Source organism: Castanea sativa, chromosome 7 (assembly GCF_040712315.1).
Source record: "Castanea sativa cultivar Marrone di Chiusa Pesio chromosome 7, ASM4071231v1".
NCBI lineage: Eukaryota > Viridiplantae > Streptophyta > Magnoliopsida > Fagales > Fagaceae > Castanea > Castanea sativa.
Window position 1 is genome coordinate 4,367,888 of NC_134019.1, and position 19,726 is coordinate 4,387,613.

Sequence of the window (19,726 nt, forward strand, 5' to 3'; positions counted from 1 at the left end):
TTGTCCACCGCCAAAGCGGAATGCATCGCCGTTGGCAGCTGTTGCACCCAACTCTTGTGGATGAAACAACTGCTAAATGACTGTGGCATTGATGGTGGCACTAATATATTGTACTAACAATGCCATCATCATCTCCAAGAACGTTGTTCAACTCTCTCAGACAAAGCATAGTGACACATTGATACCGTTTCAATTATGAACTCGTGGAAACACAAGTTCTCTCTAGAATTTGTTGACACCGAAAACCAATTAGTCTGCCTTTTTGGTCTTCACTTTTGAGTATCTTAGGAAGGCTATTGGTATTTTTGCTGTCTCTTGTGCTTTGTTTTTGCTCCAAGGGTGAATCTTTAGATCCATCATACACGCTAGGAGTGTGTGTACAACTTTACATTAGTGTTTGCATTCATGCGTTGTTTTTCATGTTTTGATTTGCAATTAAGGGAAGTTTGAATTAAGTACAACTTTAGCTTCTACTGCATTGGTTGCAAATAAAAGTGATAGGTGACATTTTTCACACGCTTGATTTATACATTACTCATGATTAAGTGTAATTGTAGTAATTGTTCAGTTTGAGTGATTTGAATTGCCCAATATTAATGGGAATTCGTGTTTAGAACGGTATTTGAGTGGCACTTTTTGTGTCTATAATAAGGAGTTGTTTGTGTATCTATTTTATACATTTAAGGCCGTGTAGACTTGAACAAAATTCTGTAGCTCTTTCGGTCTGTTATAGGTCATGCTCGAGAGTTCACTCATCCTTCATGAGTATGGTTGAGCTAAATCCATCTTGTGAGACTTGCTCAAGCTGAGCAGAACTGTTTAAACTTTAAACGACAGTTTTTCCAGCTTGTTACTTTTGCAAAAACAATCTCTCTCTCTCTCTCTCTCTCTAGCCCAACACTTTATCGAGATCTCTCACAATTCTTGAGTGTAACTCCTCCCACATCATCTTTGCTATGGCATTGTCTCTAATCCTCTCATTTTAGTTCAAATTTCATGAAGTTTTGCATTGAACCTTGGGTTTCAAAATTTGGGATTTTCTACAATCTCTCATGTTCTTGTTTCATCTTTCATTTTGGATGTATGAGTTTTTGTTCTGCATGGATTTAGATTGAATTCAAGTGATATTTCCTTCCCTATCATTTAGATGGTGATTTTGTTTGCTAATTTTTGGGAGATGTTTTCATGTTTGTCATTTTTCACAATCTTGTAATGATGGGCTTCTTGTTTCAAAGATCAACTGTATTGCATGACTTTGGAACTGGGTGTAAAGTTTTGGGTTGTTTCATTTTGCAACAAACCTTTTTCATGTCCAATTTGCATCTAGCTAATGTCCAACAAAATGCCTCACTCAAGTTTGATTCAATTTCATGGTGTGCTTTATGGTACTAATTGTCCTTAGTCATTAAATTCATTTAATGTTCAGTTAGAAATCCTAGGGTATCATCATTCTTGAAAATTTCCGATGGTGATTTTAGGAAGTGGTTGTCACAAGTTGCATTTTGGGATGAAATTGTCAAAAGCATGTCATACATACTTGAAGGGTGCATCATTGAGGCATTCACATTTTGACATCATAGGTCTACATTCTCTTGCTTAGTTCTTTGTATATAATATTTAGAATGTGTCTCAAATGTTCATGCCATACACATTTAAGAGTACTTGCTTGAATTGTATCATTAATCTAGGGTACATTACATGGCCCCTAAACGCCCACACGCATTCACCTCTTCTCCTTCATTTGATACTCAATGCTTTCATGACCTAGATGTCTGTTTGTTATTCTATTCCATTTATCACAATAGTTCTTTCCACTTGGAATATCAAATTCTTCTATTTGACCTTCAACACACTTAAATTCCTGAATTTATTTTAGTCATGAGAGTAGTTATCTTTCATCATGGGTGAGGCTTCCCTCTTGTAAATAGGAGTATAGGACGGAACACAGAACAAACATACTTAAAACCATCGTAAGAAAGCCAAAGTCAATTTAAAATTAAATTTCTTTACTGCCAACATCATTTTTTTTTTTTTAATCACACGTACTATTTAGTATGTCACCTAATTGTGGATAAGACCAACTAGCTGCCCCTAGTATTCAGAAAACTGTGAAACCATGGTCCCCTAATTTAGTGAGTAGATTCTAGAAGGTTGATTGTCATTTCTTTCCTATCGACCACGTAATTAAGCACAAACATTTACCTGTATTCTTTTACTAAAATTACTTCACTTTTTTATCTTTCTCCTTGCTGAAATGTTTGACTCAAATATTGCATCCCTTTTTCTCATTAGAGGACTAGGTTGAAAGGCTCTTTCTTATACTCTGAGCTGCAGTATGTTGGGACAGAGCTTCATTTAAAGCTCTTCTTGTGGTTGTGATCACTGAGAGTCACTGACAGCTAGAAAGTGCAACAATGTTGTTGAAGTTATAAATGTTCATTTCTAGATTCTTATTATGCAGTGTTTCAAACATTTACTACAGTGTGAGTGACAACTGATCAAACTGTGTACCCCACTAGGGATGGACTTAAAAACTCATAAAAGCTACCAAGAGTTATAAGGATAATCATTCAAGTAGTCTTATTGTGAAACAAAATAGCTGCCACTCCAACAGGTGGGTTGGTTTATCATCACTGAAACATTTATATTTGATTAATGATAAATAAACTTGGGCAGAATATTGTGAGATCATAGCTACACATTATTGTTGACTTGTAGCATAATTTCATGATTATCAGAATATTTGATCCAATTTGATCAATTAGAAGAGCCAAGCATTAAACAAAATCTACTATCCAACTTCCGTGTCATAATTTTGACTACAATTTTAATGCGGTCGATTTTGAGTAATGGAGAAAAAAATAATGAATATGTATAAATAATTGTCTGCTACCTCAACAAATTATGATAAATGGTGTGACAGAAGAACAGAATAAACTTTATTTCCTCCTACCGAAAAACTAAGATCTGAAAGTACATTAAGAAAGAGTAAAAGCTGAGGTAGCGATGAGGGTGGTTCAAAACTTTAAATTGATTGTTTACGTCATATAATACCTATCTCGTATAGTGACACATATTACATACATATAGATAGGTTTTAGTGTCTGAGTGGCCGGTGGCTAAAACCGAATAAAGAGCAACTCGGACGCCAGTGAGTGTTGGCCCAATTGACAAATAGTGAAGTTGAAGCTTTTTTTAAAAGGTAAATTTGTTGGGTTTAATTATTCTTCCCTGCAACCAGCAGAACCTCTTTAAGTTTTCTGGGTTTTTTTTTGGGTAGAATTTAGCTCTCATTCTTTTCAAGCTTCATAATTAAGTTGTCAAAATCTGAAAATATTTGATCAAATTTGTGACACGATCCAAACCCGTGGCTCTAGTTAAGAAGTTTGATTTGGGCATTGGATTGAATGAAAACACAGATATAGAAAATTAAAAAATAGTAATTTATTGAAAATTAAATTTTATATCATGAATATGAAATAAATATTTTCACGCTTTAAATAGCGTAGCATTGTGAACTCTTTTTAATTTATAATATATATTTTGAACATGAAATATATCCTTTTAAAATGGATAGGATCATTTTCCTCCTTGAAGAAATTAACAAGCACAATAATAATCAACACTTATATTATCTAAACCTCATATTAATTTGTATTTTCTTCTGCAACTTTTCTTCAAGAACGCATAATTCTAAATTCTAACTTGTCGTTCGAATAATCCGATAGTATTTTCCTCCATCAAATTAGCAATTATCCAAGTTCAAGTAGCAACACATAATTGTTTCCCACTTACATAAAAGATATACACAAGACAACCATATGAATTGTATTAATTTATTTTGGTAAATTCAAAGTTCAATTATTTCTGCATGAAAAAATTAGAGATTAAACATATTTTGATCTCCACAATGGACCATCTGTGTTAGAGAGGACAAAACTATAATAACACAGTAAAAAAAAACCAATATTCATGTTATAACATTTAGACAAGAACTGTAAGAACAGACCTAATATATATGTATCCATTTCCAAGACCTTCAATCTTGACCAAATTCTCTGGTCTATATCAGAGTCTCCCAAATCACTAAAAGTTCCAACACTCCAAAACCAAGCAAAAGCAACAACCCCACAATCATATTCCGATCGGCACTTGAGTAAAACACCCAAGTGTTAAGTGGATCAGTGTTGTACAAATTTCCACCAGGCACACTTGTGACGTAAGTGAATCTTGGTGGTGGTGGTGCCAAAGGACTGAAAGGAGGGCAATACGGTGTGGAATCTGTGGATGGATTCTTTGGAGTTGGCGGTGGTGGTGGCGGTGGTGGACATGGTGACGGTGGCGGTGGCGGTGGCGGTGTTGGAGGCTGCTGGACACATGGGTTGGAACAAGGGCATGAACCGCACTTTACTTCTGCATCTCCTTCTTGAGGCAGCGGAGTTTGGTCTAGCTTCTGAGAAACTGTGGCACTTGTTGGAAATGAAAATGATATTAAGAGAAAAAGAAGCATCACAAGAAGTTTTTGATGGCTCCAACAATGTGTTGAAGACATCATTTTCCGATGAGAGAGGCTGATTCTTTGTTAATGTGTTTAAGAGAGAGAGAGAGAGAGAGAGAGAGAGAGAGAGAGAGAGATTGATTACATCAAAGAGAATAGGAAAGGTGGATGTGAGGAATGAGGAGTCTTTGGGTGTAAATGGCTTACGTTAGGTGCATGGGGAATGTTCGATGCTAGAGGACATGCTCTATATACTATTAGTATTAGGTAATTTTTTTTGAGAAGGTAGTATTAGGTAATTCAATTTTCTCCAATGGTCTAAATTTGGTGTTTAATTAGATTCTTTGAAGTTATTTGTTTTTCTATTCACCCCTTTTTTCCAAATATGTCAATCTTATTGTAAGAAAATTAAAAATGAAGTAGGTTGAGAAATGGCCATTTTCTCATATTTTTCTTCTGATTTTTTTAATCAAAATTTAGTCATACTCAAATGCTTATTATGACATTTAATGCAAGAAATTTTAATAAATTTGGTCAGAAATTTACATCAACAATTAAAAAAAAAAAGACTTTAGTGATTGAAATTAAATTCTAGTAATTTTTTTTTGAGAGATAGTTTCAACTTATGGCGTTCATTCTTGATGATAACTTTTTATCATCAGACTAAGACACCAATCAGTTTTTGGTGTAAGCGGTGATTGAATCCTAAATCTCTTATTCAACCATTAAAGACTTTACTAGTTAAGTTAGCTGGAACCCACTAAATTCTAGTAGCTTAAGTTATAATAAATATAAACTTTTGGGTGGACGAGAATTTATTTTACTATATAAATAACTTTTGGGGAAAATATGGAGTTGTTTGTTGAGAGGGACTTGTTATAATGATGATCCTCATTTGAATGGGTTTGCAATGGTTTTGAAAGTGAATTGCATGTGGCTGTTGTAAATGTTGGGGACCTTATGTCGACCTTTAAATTAATTGGGCCTTTAAGGTAGCTAGGCGTGCTACATTTTTAATTTGAGCTTTACTAATTAGTAGGCTTAGAAATTAAGCGGTAATTCAATACTTAATTTTTTTTTTGTTTCTGTTTTTGTTATATAGAAAATGACAAATTTTGATTGCATGTGGTACGAGTATTAAGTGCTTGTGGAGTGTGGAGCTAAGGGCTTTGGTTCAAGTCTCTAAGCAGGGGCAGTTTAATGTATTTAGGAGCCTAAGCCGAAAACTAAAATTGAGGCCTTTTATATATTTAAATATGATTTTAAAAAACTTAAAAATTACTTAAATTTAATTATCTTGTTTTAGATGCAAATTACTACTAATTAACATGAACTATGTAGATTTTTTTTTGAAAGTCTAAAAACAAAAAATTTGACAAAACTTTTCACACTTGTTGATGTGATGGATTGATAATTTGATAGTGCTAAGTAAAAAATGATGTTAATGGTAGACTTAGATAAAAACTAGTAAAAGTTTTTCGACTCAACTTGTGAAAAATGTTGTGAATTTATTTTATTGCTTTTTTTTTTAGAACTGATACATTCATAATATTTTCATAACAAATCTTAAGTGTTCATTTGTTACTGGTTCTAATTTGAACTCATCATTGAAATTGATTTTTTATCATCAATAATATCCTATAACAACCTATCTATTAGGATTTATTTTGAAAGTATTGTGAAAAATGTTGTGGACGTAACATTCTTGTTTTTCATTTGATAAAAAAATATTATTTTATTTATTGGCTAATATTTAGACTTAATTAATACTATTATAATATTTAAAAAAACCCTATTGATTAAAATTTGGGGGCATTTTTTCTATTTGGGGCCTTAGGTAGTCGCATCAGTTGCTTTACATATAGAGCCGGCATTATCTCCAGGGGAAAATTTCACATACATATACACTTAAATTAGGCTATAATAAAGTTTCTATCTTATATATATAAAAAAAAATCTTTCAACCATACAAGTGATAATTCCATAATTGTAAACAGTATAAAAGTAGTACATAGGAATATTATCAACAGCAGTCCTTACCAGAAAATTAGCTAGAATCTTTTCCCTCTGATTTCTAGCGTTGGTTTAAGAGATTTACCTTTAATGAGCATAATTTGCTACGGACAATAGGTGTTTCTCAACCAAAAAAGAAAAGAAAAGAGCTACAGACAATAGGTATAAGATCCCTTTTCCATACATCTGATGGCAATATTTTCCTGTTTATATATTGTCCGGGACTACTTTTTACTAAGAAGAATATTTTAGGATTATTGCATCAACTAAGATGGTGAATGCTAAAACAAAATGAAAATAGCTAGCTACAATTACTGTATATTTTATGTACATAGGTTTTAAATGTGTGAACTTATAAACATAATAAAAAAAAATCAAGAAATTTATTTATTATTTTATTAATAAGATATCAATTATATTTATTGTCACGTCAATTATAATTTTTTTAAAGTAATATTAGAAATTTAAGCTATGTTATATATAGACAAAGAAAAACTGCCAATAATCATGTCATTTGGGCTATGGATATCGTCAATTGTTGCCAATGATTAGCTCCCATCCTTTGTTACAAGAGTGGGACACAGAAAGATCAACCATTAGCTCATTAAATTCTTTAATAAATAAAATTATCAAAATCAAACAACTTTTATGCCCTATAAAACTGTAAAGAAGCCATAAGAATTGTAATCAAATTTGCAGGATCTCTAAAGTTGTTTTTAATTGCTTGATCTAAAGATTTAAGAGACTTGGACTTACTTCATAAGATTGCTTTATGTCTCTCCAACTAGAGAATGCATCCTACACTTTATATAAAGTGTAAGGTTGGCATTATTCTTCCACTTAGGCTTTTATAATACCCATTATTATTATTATTATAATCTTTTGAATTAATTTATAAGGGCTTGAACCTTTTACTATAATCATTTAATTGTACATAAAATATAAGGGCTCCATTTGCATCTTATAATTTCATGATCAAGTAAAGTAGTACTAAGGGAGTTGAAAGCTTTTTGTTTGTGGTCCTTATGTGATCTCTCCCTCTCTTATCTGTCTCTCCCAACACACTTTTTTTCCCCCCCTCTAATTAATGTGTTTTTCAAGTAATCATATGATTTTCAATCATAGGAATTGGTTGCTAACTTGTTAATTAAGAGCATTACGACAAAGTACTAATGTGTTAGACCAATTTGTGATGAAAAAGAGTGGTTCTGGATCAAGTTATTGAGTTTTAATTTTGATGTATACTTTTGAAATAGAGTTAAATTGCTGAAAGAAACAGGTTTCCTTGCTATCACTTTCTTATTGAAAAGACAACATTGCACCATCAATAGTGTAGGGGCATTCTTCTTTAATATTCAATTATGTCCCAAGTTTGTGGTGATTGGTAAGTGAAATTTGGTGATCTAAATACCTAAAGTTAATGGCAACATTTCAATGGTGAAAAGTAAATAATAAGGCATAGAGGGAAATCTATTGTTGCAAAGTTTGTTCAGGTTACTTTTAGTAGCGTAGAGGAATCATATACTCTGGCAAATGATCGAAAAGGCATCAGCTATTTAGCTTTCATCTTTTCATCGAAGCAGGCACCATTCTTTCCCTGCAAGGAATTCTCAGCAAATTAAATTCCCACGAGTACTCCTGCTGAAATTTGAAAAGTGTCATGACATTTTATATATATATATATATATATATATATATATATATATATATATATATATAGGCCAAGGAGAAAATGGGATTTTTGCCATTTTCAGCAAAAACAAGTAGTAAAATGTCTCTGTTCTAAACTATTTAGCTAGATGCTCTTATTTTGAAACTTGATCTTCTAAAATCGAATTTTTCAATAAAACTTGATTTAATGAAAATCAAGATACTTGCAAAATGTTACCTGGAACTCGAGTTCTATGTAAATTTTTTTTTAATAAGTTTTTTGCCTATAATTCAATTTTCTAAAATTCGAGTTTTTCATTGAAACTCGATTTTTAGAAACCAAATTTAAAACATGGGTATATGGTTAAATAATTTTAAAACAGGAGCATTTTGCTACTTGTTTTTACTGAAAGGGGCAAAACCCCATTTTGGCCATAAGCCGATTACTAACATAGTCTATTGATACCTAGGGGTTGAGGGGGAGGGGAGGAGTTTGGATAATAGTAGGCGATTCTAACCAAGCTGAATAAATAAATAAATAAATATTTATAAATGATTAAATTCATCATGTGTGGAGTCTGTTCTATTATGTTAATTATACCAAGGGCCCCAAAATTGGGGCAAGTATAATTATTGGGGAGTAATTTTGGAATTTGAGAATGCATGAGGACATGTAATTCAATTGGTAGAACAGTATATGTATATCTATGTTAACGATCCATGTAACTTTAAATGTAACGGTTGCAATAAAAATACATTACTTTTGTGTACATAGCCCTAGTTCTGGGGAAGCCACTTAAATTTAAGTATTTGCTTTTGTCTTTTCTATCTTTTATTTTCTGCTGTTTACATCTCCTAGATCGGGTGGGTTATTAGGTTTCTTAATTATGGGTCTTATTGAAAGAGCATATATGCATGTGGCCAAGTTATGTTCCAAAAGGAAGTGTCAGAATCTCTTTGCTGTGATCTTTCAATCAATTAACAAAAGAAGAAAAAAAGAAAATGAAACAAGTTTGTGAAAGATGCATAAACACCACAAAAATGTGTTGGATGAAAAAGCAAGGATAATGGGGTCTTGAAAGAATTATATAAAGAAGACAAAAAGTTAGGAATAACTAGTCCATGCTTATTGATGGGTGATTGAGAAGCTTCACAATCCACATGCTTATTGATGTCCCCACCATGCACATCTTAAATTAGCATCTGCTTCGTTTTTTATAACCCACCGCCCCCTCTAGCTTTCTTCCCCCTTTCCTTTCCGCCTCCCAACTGCTACGATTTATTATTTTGTGTAATGATTGCATCTAACATCTTTTTCACCTCACGTGAGAGGAATGTATGCAACAGTTACATATAATCCTTTGTTATTAATAATAATTTTATGTTTTGATTTGCAAAATGCCAATATATATCCATTTTATAGAACAAATTTATTTTCTAATAAATTTTTAGTACACCATAAAATCTACACTATATATTCACTTTTGGATTTATAAAACACTAAAATTTTATCATGACATAGGTTTTCCATATTTTAAAACAAATGGAGAAGATCTTGATCCATTTCACACGTGTAAACTATTTTGAGGCTACAAAAATGTACTTGGTTTAAACATTTAAGAGCGCTTACATTAGGCTCTCCATTTTTTTTTTAATAACAAAACTGGCTAGAATTGAAACTCTATACATTCTAAAAAAAAAAAGAACTATATATAAAGCTCCCACTCCAGCATCCAGCATGGTTTAAACCAAAAAACCCTTCAACCTTAGACCCTACCTTATGTGTTGCCAACCTCATAAAACCTGTCACCAACACTTGGGATTTGTCACTCATCAATTCTCTGTACAATAAGGAAGAAGCAGAGACCATCCGTAACATCTCTATACCCAAATTGAGACCCTTGGAATCCCAAGACAAAACCATTTGGCCTTTCTCCACCACTGGTAATTTCCAAGTGAAAAAAGCATATTCCATCCTCCTTAATGACAATCTCCTAGCTCACCCAAATCCACTTGCGATCCCACAAAAGATATGGAAAATTTTATGGAAAATTCCCCTGCCCCAAAAAATCCTACAATTCATCTGGAAAGTTTTACACTCAGCCCTCCCTGTTAGAAACACCCTTATCAATAGAGGTCTAAATTGTTTGGATACTTGTCCTTTTTGTCAAGAAGATAGGGATACTTTAGAGCACTTGTTCCTCAAATGCCATTTTATTAGAGCTGTTTGGTTAGGCAATGATTTAACCATTCATTCTGATATTTTGCCCTATCACACTATCTCTGATTGGATTTGTAACTGGCTATTAGGAAGCCAACAAGAAGACCATATCAAGATCTGTATCCCAACCTTGCTTGTTACCCTTTGGTGTATTTGGAATCAAAGAAATGGCATAGTCTTCGAAGGGAAGATACCCAATGCAAGGGAGGTTATTCTAACCGCAAGTGCTTTAACTCTCAGGTACAATGCTGCTTTTTTTGAAAATCTTACAGGCCAAGATCAGACATCAAAGGAAGAAAACCAGCGCCTTTCCCTGGTTTGGCCCTATCAAGAAGTTTGGCAGCTGTTGTACCTAGTTTCCAGCAAAGTAACTAAAGGAAGACAAGGTGCTGTCCTGATTGGAAGATCAAAGGAAGGAAATCCAATTGTTAAAAATGCATTTTTCACAGCTTTCCAAGATCTTAAGAAGGCAAGGCTTGCTGCAATCCGTGACACACTCCTTTTCACAGCTCACTCAAGCCTTCAAAGGGTGGTGATCCTAATTGATAGTAAGGAAATTCAACTCTTCTGGAGATCCAAGAGCTACTGGCCTTGGTGGACGGATAGTTTAATAGATGATATTCATAATATTGTTAATCAGTACACTATGTTTGTTGTCATTTTGAGAGCTCCGGACAATATCTTAGCTGAATGTAAGAAACTTGCTAATATGGTAGCAAGTTAGACTCCTAACTCTGTGATGTAATTCTCCCTGTTTTGGTATAAAAAAGAAGAAGCTCCCACATCCGGTTTTTGTATCACCATTTAAATATTTGCTAAAAGATGTATTGCTCTATTACAATACAAAGCATCGTGGCTTTTGTATATGCTTTTTCAACATTTCTCTCTCTCTCTCTCTCTCTCTCTCTCTCTCTCTCTCTCTCTCTCTCTCTCTTTGCGTGTGTGTTGGATGTGTGCTACAATGGTTGTTTTTCATGAGGTGTGGTGGTCATTGGGCGTGGCACATGGGGGGCTATGGATTGCTAGTATGAGTCATTGTTTGTGGAGGTCAATTTGGTATTGATGTTGCCTCTTTGGGTTGTTTCTATAGTTCAATTGGTGTTTTCGAGTCGCTGATTTGCTTGGTCTATAGTTGCCACTGTGGGCCAAGGTTTTGATGATTTGGTCATGGATGGGGGATTGCTGCGGTGGGATTAGGCTTGGGTTGATCTAGCCCAAATCATCGCAATTGTGGGATGGGGCTCTTATGATTGGAAAAAAAAAAATTACGAATGCTCTAAATGCATTAGTTTATGAAATATTTTTAAAATTTTCTTAAGGAAAAAAGAAGAAGAATTTTGACAGTTTTTTAACAAATGCCCTAAAGACACCCATTAACTAGACCCTTAATGGTTTGGACATGGGTGGTGGATCCCTTTGGTGGAGCTAGACATTGGTTGATCTAGCCCAAACCTAGCATTGGTTGAGTTGCTGTGAGAGTGTTGTGGGAAAAATATATAAAAAGAATCAATTTAGATTCTTTAATATGACATATTATAAAAATAAAAGGTGGAATGTAAGGTGTATTGTAAGAGTGGATGGCTAAAATAGAAAAAAAAAAGTGACTATTAATTACAAAAATTTTGCCAAATTAGGAGGAAATGGGCTTTTGCCATTTTTTTTTTTCCAAATATCCAACAAAATGTCCCATGTCTGAAACTAATTAGGGAAATGCCTTTGTTTTGAAACTTGATTTTCTAAAAATCAAGTTTCAATTTAAAACTCGATTTTTGGATAATCGAGTTATAGCGAAGTGAAAAAAAAAATTGGAACTTCCTTGAAAATATTCAAGTGGAACTCGAGTACTTTATATGGAACTCAAGTTCCAAAATTTTTTTCCTTCTAAGTCCACGTTCACTATAACTCGATGTTCCAAACATGGGGCATTTTGCTAGATATTTTAAAAAGAAAGGGCAAAAGCCCATTTTCTCTACCAAATTATACAAAACCAGATGTGACTCCTTTAAGATATTAATTTGAGATCATGATCATATCATCCTCTAGATGATTTTTAAGCAATGATAGAAAATTGTGCCTATGTGCAGTAGCATCAATAAATTATGAGTAATGTTATGGATACAATAAAAAACCACAATAATTTTAGAACATTCCTAAATTAGCATGTCATATGATTAAAAATAATTAATTAAAAATTGTGATGGGTCCATGTGCGAGTTGGTATGCCAATTTAATACAGACACAAGATCCTACAATCGTGTTCTTAGCCGAGACATGGCTGGATGAAGCTAGGATAAAAGAATTGTTGAGAAATTTAGACTTTGGACAAAAACATGTCGTGTCAAAAGAAAACAGAGGAGGTGGTTTAGCTCTTATGTGGAAAGGCGATTTTGACTTGGTGGTTGATTCATCATCCCTTAATCACATCGATGCAAGGATAAATAGGGGGCAAGACGATGCTTCGAGGTTCACTGGTTTTTATGGCACTCCTGAGAGTCATAATCATCATATTTCTTGGGTGCTCCTAAAATCCTTGAACCAACACCCCTTGTTACCATGGATGTGTGCGGGGGATTTTAATGAGATTCTAAAATCTCATGAAAAATTAGGGGGAAATATGAGACTGTCAAAACAGATGCAGGACTTTTGAGATGTTATGGATGATTGTGGTTTGGTGTATTTGGGGTTTGTGGGCAACAAATTTACTTGGTGTAAGACATTGCAAGATAATATTACTATTTGGGAGCGCCTTGACAGAGCTATAGTAAACAATGAATGCATATTGCTCTTTCCTGCAGCGAGGCTGATTCATTTAGAGTGTGCCATGTCTAATCATAAACCCATCATCATTCACCCATCTGGTATCCCTAGTCGAAGGCAGAAATCATGGAGGTTTGAACATGTATGGTTAAAGGAAAGTGGCTGCCATAGTGCGGTGGCTTCAACATGGGAAGGCACTCGGAATGCTCCTTGTCCAATGTTGGTTGTGGAAAAAAACTTAGAAGCTTGTCAGACAAAGCTCAGAAAGTGGAGTTGTACATCTTTTGGTAACATTACATGTGACCTAGATGAGAAAAAAATTGAAGGAAACAAAAGGTAAAACTGCATTGGGGGGCTCGATTGAGGTGGTTTTTGCTCTAAAACATGAACTTAGGGAGTTGTTGGCCCAAGAAGAAAAACTATGGCAGCAAAGGGCCAAGGAAGCTTGGTTGAAGGAAGGGGACCAGAGTTCTACCTATTTTCATAGCAGAGCTTCTCACAAGTTTAGGCGAAATTTGATAAAAGGATTAAGGAGGACAGATGGTTCTTGGTGCGAAGGTGATGATCAAGTGGTTGCTCTATTTGTGGAATTTTATCAGGATCTATTTTAGTCCTCAAACCCGAACCATATTGATGAAGTGTTGGAGGCTACTACCCGGTTAGTTTCTACAACGATGAACTCCATGCTAGTTGGGGAATTCACCAAGATGGAAGTGGATGATGCATTGAAACAAATGTCACCATTAAAAGCCCCAGGTCTAGATGGCATGCCCTCGGTCTTCTATCAACACTTTTGGAAAGATTAGTAATGATGTGTCACATGCTGTTCTATCTGTGCTTAATACAGGTATTATTCCAAGTAGTATAAATCATACCTATATTACTTTGATTCCAAAAGTAGAGAGCCTGGAGTGTGTATCTGAATTTAGACCTATTACTTTATGTAACATTTTGTATAAGCTTGTGTCTAAGGTACTAGCAAATAGATTAAAAAAGATCATACCAGATATTATTTCTGAAACATAGAGTGCCTTCCAAACAGACAAGGCTACCTTGAATAATATATTGGTGGTCTTTGAATCCCTACATCACATGAAATTAAGGAAGGGGGTTAGGAGTGGATCCATGGCTATGAAACTCGATATGAGTAAAGCCTATGATTGAGTGGAGTGGGGTTTTCTTAAAAAACTTATGGAGAAGATGGGCTTTGATAGGAAATGTATTAGCTTGGTAATGACTTGTATCAGTTCAGTCTCATATTCTATTTTGGTTAATGGGGAACTTAGAGGCAATATTAAACCATCAAGGGGAATTAGACAAGGGGACCCCCTATCTCCCTTTCTATTTCTCCTTTGTTCTGAAGGTTTAAATGGGCTTATCAACAAAGTTGTGATTGATGGTAAGATGAGGAATTTTTCACTATGCAAAAATGGCCTCCAAATATCTCACTTGTTTTTGCAAATGAAAATCTGATTTTTTGCCAAGAAGATTTGGAGGATGTGAAATCTATTCAATCCTTGCTAAAGCAATATGAAAGAGCCTCACGTCAACAGGTGGATAGGGAGAAAACAAATCTCTTTTTTAGTAAAGGAGTGACGGATTCCACAAAAAACTCAATAAAAAATTACTTGGGAGTTCTGGAAATAAAAGAATATGAGAAATACCTCGGTCAAGCCTAAACTACATAAAAGAAAGAGTGTGGGGAAAACTTCAAGGGTGGAAGAAAAAATTTCTCTCTGAAGCCGGAAGAGAAGTGCTATTGAAAGTAGTTATGCAAGCTATACCTGCCTTTGCTATGAGTTGCTTCAAATTACCCATAGGCTTTTGTCATGACATTGAAGCAATGATACGAAAATTTTGGTGGGGGCAACATGGGGATAGGAGAAAAATTCATTGGAAGAGTTGGAAATCTTTGTGCCAACCAAAATCCAAGGGTGGTATGAGATTTCGGGAATTGGGAAAATTTATTGAGGCAGAGTATTTTCCAAATAGATCTATTTTTTAGGCAAATGTGAAGTCCGAGTTGTATGCGTGGAAGAGTATTCTCCGGGCTAGAAGGGTTATCAATCTAGAAGCCAAGTGGCGAATGGGTGATGGCAAATCTATCCACATTTACAAGGACAATTGGTTGCCTGGGGAGGGTAGTGGCCGAATTTTCTCAGCACCAAGTTTACTACACAGCGAATCAATGGTCTCCTAGCTTATTGACCAAGACACAAAGTGGTGGAACATCTCCCTCATTGATCAGATTTTTTACCCTTTCGAGGCAGAATAAATTAAATCAATCCCAATCTGCTCCTTTAAATTAAAGTGGCCGAGTACCAGGTGTGGTAATTATGCAGTAAAATTGGGTTACCACCTTTTATGTGCAGAGGATGATAGTGCATTGGCCTCAGTCTCAAATGGGGCTGCTTCAAGATCATTTTGGAATAGATTATGGAAGATGAATGTCCCAAACAAGGTGAAAACTTTCATGTGGAGAGCATGCTCGGACTCCTTACCAATGTTGAAGAAGCTAGTTCAAAAAACAATTTTTAGGTCCCCATTGTGTGCATCATGTTTGCAAGCCCTTAAGGACGTCCTTCATGCACTGTGGGGCTGTAAAAATTTACTGTAGGTCTGGAGCTTAGAGTTTAAGGAGCTAGCTACTGCAAACAACTAGTTCTGTTCCTTTGCTGATCTGTTTGGAGTGTTGATTAAAAATTAGAGCAATTTGGAGCGGTTTGCGACAACTTGTTGGATGATTTGGAATAGAAGGAATAAAGTTCGAGTGCAGCAGTCCGTGTTACCCTTGGACAGATTATCCTTCTCAGCCCGTGATCACCTATCTGAGTTTCAAAAGCTTCATCCCAAAGCTGCAAAGCATGTCCGACCGGTCAAGAGGATATGGAAGCCACCAGATGAGGGTAAGGTGAAAGCAAATTTTGATGGAGCCATGTTTGATGAACTGAATGAAGTGATATAGGTGTGGTTGTTAGAAATCCTCAAGGGGAGATTATGGAAGCCCTATCCAAAAAATTACTGAAGCCATCTTTGGTAGTGGTGCTTGAGACACTTGTTGCTAGATGAGCTGCCTATTTTGTTCATGAAATTGGATTTCAAGATGTTATCTTTGAGGGTGATTCAGAAATATCCATTAAGGCGCTGCAAGATGGTACTTCAACACCAACTTCTTATGGTCATTTCATAAAAGACACTTTGTCTTAAGTTAGCTCTCTCCGGTGTTTTTCCTTCTCTCACACACATAGACAAGGAAATACTCTAGCCTATGCTTCAGCTCTGAGAGCGAGACTTTTCTCTAGATCTTTTTCATTGCTTTGTACATGATTTTTCAGCCATCAAATAAAATTACCCAGTTGGGTTGTTTCTCCAAAAAAAAAAAAAGAAAAAGAAAAGAAATATATATATATATATATATATATATATATATGCAAGGACCCAAATTGATCCACAGTCCAAAAGATTTGGACAATGGCCTAACAAGCCCATAACAATAAATTTGTTAGAGAGTGGGTTTAATATTGAATGTTTAATGAGTCAAATATGAATCACAATGAGTTAGTTTAGTGTTGGAATGACTGAGAAGAGCAAGTTGAAAAGAAAAACACTTCTCGGTCAAATCTGGAGATGGTATGTTCTTATATATATATATATATATCTCAGACTTATACAAATATTCAAGTTCTTGATTACAAAGTGGTTCTTTTCATTATTTCTAGTGCCCCTCTTGTAATGGAATCCTTTCCCTTTTATACTCCTTCACCTTCTCTCATCTTAGCCTTCCACTTGTTGTTGATCAAATAACTAATCCTCTTGATACTTGTCCCATCAGAACCTTCTTGAAATCTTTGTGGGTAGCTGTGAGGCTAGAACACTGTTTAGACATCACCTTCACATTAATGCGGCCAGTTGGTTAGGTGTAGAGCATTCAATGTGGTGGTAGCAGCTTTCTTTCAATTCTCTGTTGACTCACCTCTCTTCGAAGGTTATTCTCCTTCCAAGCATGGTTGTCCACTACCTAGTACTTGTTGGGTGGTCGGACTTTAGGCTTCCACTCTGTTTCCTGAGGAGGTTTGGCTCCTTGGACAATATCACCTGCTTGTCGTGATCAGACCTCGTCCTCAACCCCATAACTTACTTGCCTTTACTAATACTTATTTGTCCTCGGGCTCTTTGGCATCCTCAGGCGTGGCCCATGGCCCAATATCCTTATCTGAGCCTTTTATCCCCACAATATATATATATATATATATATATATATATATATATATATATATATATATATATATGAAATTGTTGTGGTTTTTTTGTTGTATCCCTAGCAATAGCATTACTCATAAACTATGTCAACAATTTGTTTTTATTAAATTATTTTCGTACCAATATATATATATATATATATATATATATTTTGGTGATGAAATACCAATAACTACTTAATTGTGTAAAAACTGTATAAGGGGGACATTTCATAAACTATGTCAACAATTTGTTTCTATTAAATTATTTTCTTACCAGTATTTTTTTTTTTTGGGTGATGAAATACCAATAACTATTTGATTGTGTAAAAACTGTATAAGGTGGACATTTATGTAGGCATACTCTTTGAGTACATGTAATATGCTAGTCGTGCAACCAAAGGATAATTGGCTTGGGCCTAGGCCTAAATGATCCACATCCTTTTCATCCTCTACTTTTTTTTTTCTTTTTTTTTGGCTTGGTAAAATATATATATGGACATTCTAATAAATATTCTCCAATAGTCTCTCTCAAACTCAAAATGGGTTGCAGGAAGTCAACCTGCATTTGGATAAAAGATCATAGAACCAATCCAGTAAATGAGATTTAATGAAAAGTCTGGTTTATCTTGAAAGGAAATATATAAAATAAGCTGTAAAGTAACCTAAAGAAAATAGTGACAAACAAAATAGAAATAAATTTCAATATGTTTGGTTAATTTATGAAAGAAGTTATTCTGTGCAATCTATATTTCATTCAAAACCTTCTCAAAAAAAAAAAAAAAAAAATCATTCAAAACCTTTGTGTTTTCTTGTTTTTCAAACGTTTTTTCTGCTATCATTATTCAAACAATGACTTTTAGAAAACAGCAAGAGAAAAGATTCTAAAAAAAAGAAAAGAAAACAACAAGAAACCATTTCAATGTCGAAAACATTTTTTGGAGAATTAGTTTTTTGAAAGTTTTTATTAAGCACCAAAGCTCCCAGGGCTTTTGGAATAATTTTATCTTGCGGTAACCACTTATTTGCATTAAATCCGACTTTTAGTACGAATTTTCAAGTCAGTCAAAAATCAATAACTTTGTAATCAATTAAATGTTCATCTTTCAAATTTTTTTTTGGTATAAATTTGTACATAAAAAATAATTTTATTGATCAAATAGTAAATAACATCCGATTTGAACGAAATTTAATATATATGTTAAAAATATAGAGAACATAAAATTTAATAATTATATTTTAAAAATTCACATTCAATAAAAAATTAAAAAAATAGTTTAAAAGATTTTTTTTCCAAATATGAGTAAAAACTTTTTCAGTAATAGAAGGGCTGGGAGTGGAAAGTATCGCTCCGCTGTCATATTCTTATTGGTGCAAGTTAGATAACCTATATATGTTTCCCAGAACCCACGAAATTATCCCCACTAGCCTCCAAGTAACACTGTTCCTCGAGGAACGACAACGCCTTACTAGAAGAAATTGCAATTCTACTGCCTAAGGGGAGGAGCACCACCTTTTCTTAGAGACAGAAAAACTTTTTGTGAAGTCCGTTCCCAAATTAATTTAGTTTCAACTTCCTTCAAAAATCCTTAGTGAGGCTAATGGCTCGGAAAAATTATTGTGTAGCTTCAGAGTATCATAAATATATATATGTTTTTCTTACATAAATAGTGAGTCTCACTAATTAAATATATAATGAGACTCATCATTCATATAAAGAAAAAAAATACATATTTAAACACTTTAAAAATATCTAATAATTTATTAATGACTTGTGGGCATTACGAGGTAATTAAGAACTTTTTCATGTCGGACTCCGTACTTCTTGGATGCCTGCATTATTGTGACTTGTTTGGTTAATTTATGATAGAAGTTATTCTGCGATCTATATTTCATTCAAAACCTTTTCAAAAAGGAATATATATATATATATATATATATATATATATATATATATATATATATATATATTTCATTCAAAACCTTTGTGTTTCTTGTTTTTTAAACTTTTTTTCTGCTATCATTATCCAAACAATTGACTTTTAAGCACTCATTTTTGTAAAAACTTTTAACATCGAAAACAACAAGAGAAAAGATTCTTAGAAAAAGAAAAGAAATGAAAACAACTTTAAGTACGAATTTTCAAGTCGGTAATTTTATCTTGCAGTAACCACTTATTTGCATTAAATACAACTTTCAGTACGAATTTTCAAGTCGGTCTAAAATTAATAACTCTATAATCAATTAAATGTTCAATTTTTATTTTTTTGAAATAAATTTGTGCATAAAAAATAACTTTATTGATAAAATAGTATATCATATTTAATTTTAACGAAATTTGATCTAACT

General features: G+C 33.9%; 1 protein-coding gene across 1 annotated transcript; it reads left to right on the forward strand.

The window, feature by feature from the left end:
* Positions 1 to 13,035: 13,035 nt before the first annotated feature.
* On the forward strand, positions 13,036 to 13,750 carry LOC142643876 (uncharacterized). The gene is made up of 2 exons (XM_075818604.1): positions 13,036 to 13,362; positions 13,448 to 13,750. The coding sequence occupies exons 1-2, from the start codon at positions 13,036 to 13,038 to the stop codon at positions 13,748 to 13,750; spliced, it is 630 nt and encodes a 209-aa protein (XP_075674719.1).
* The last annotated feature ends 5,976 nt before the right edge of the window (positions 13,751 to 19,726 follow it).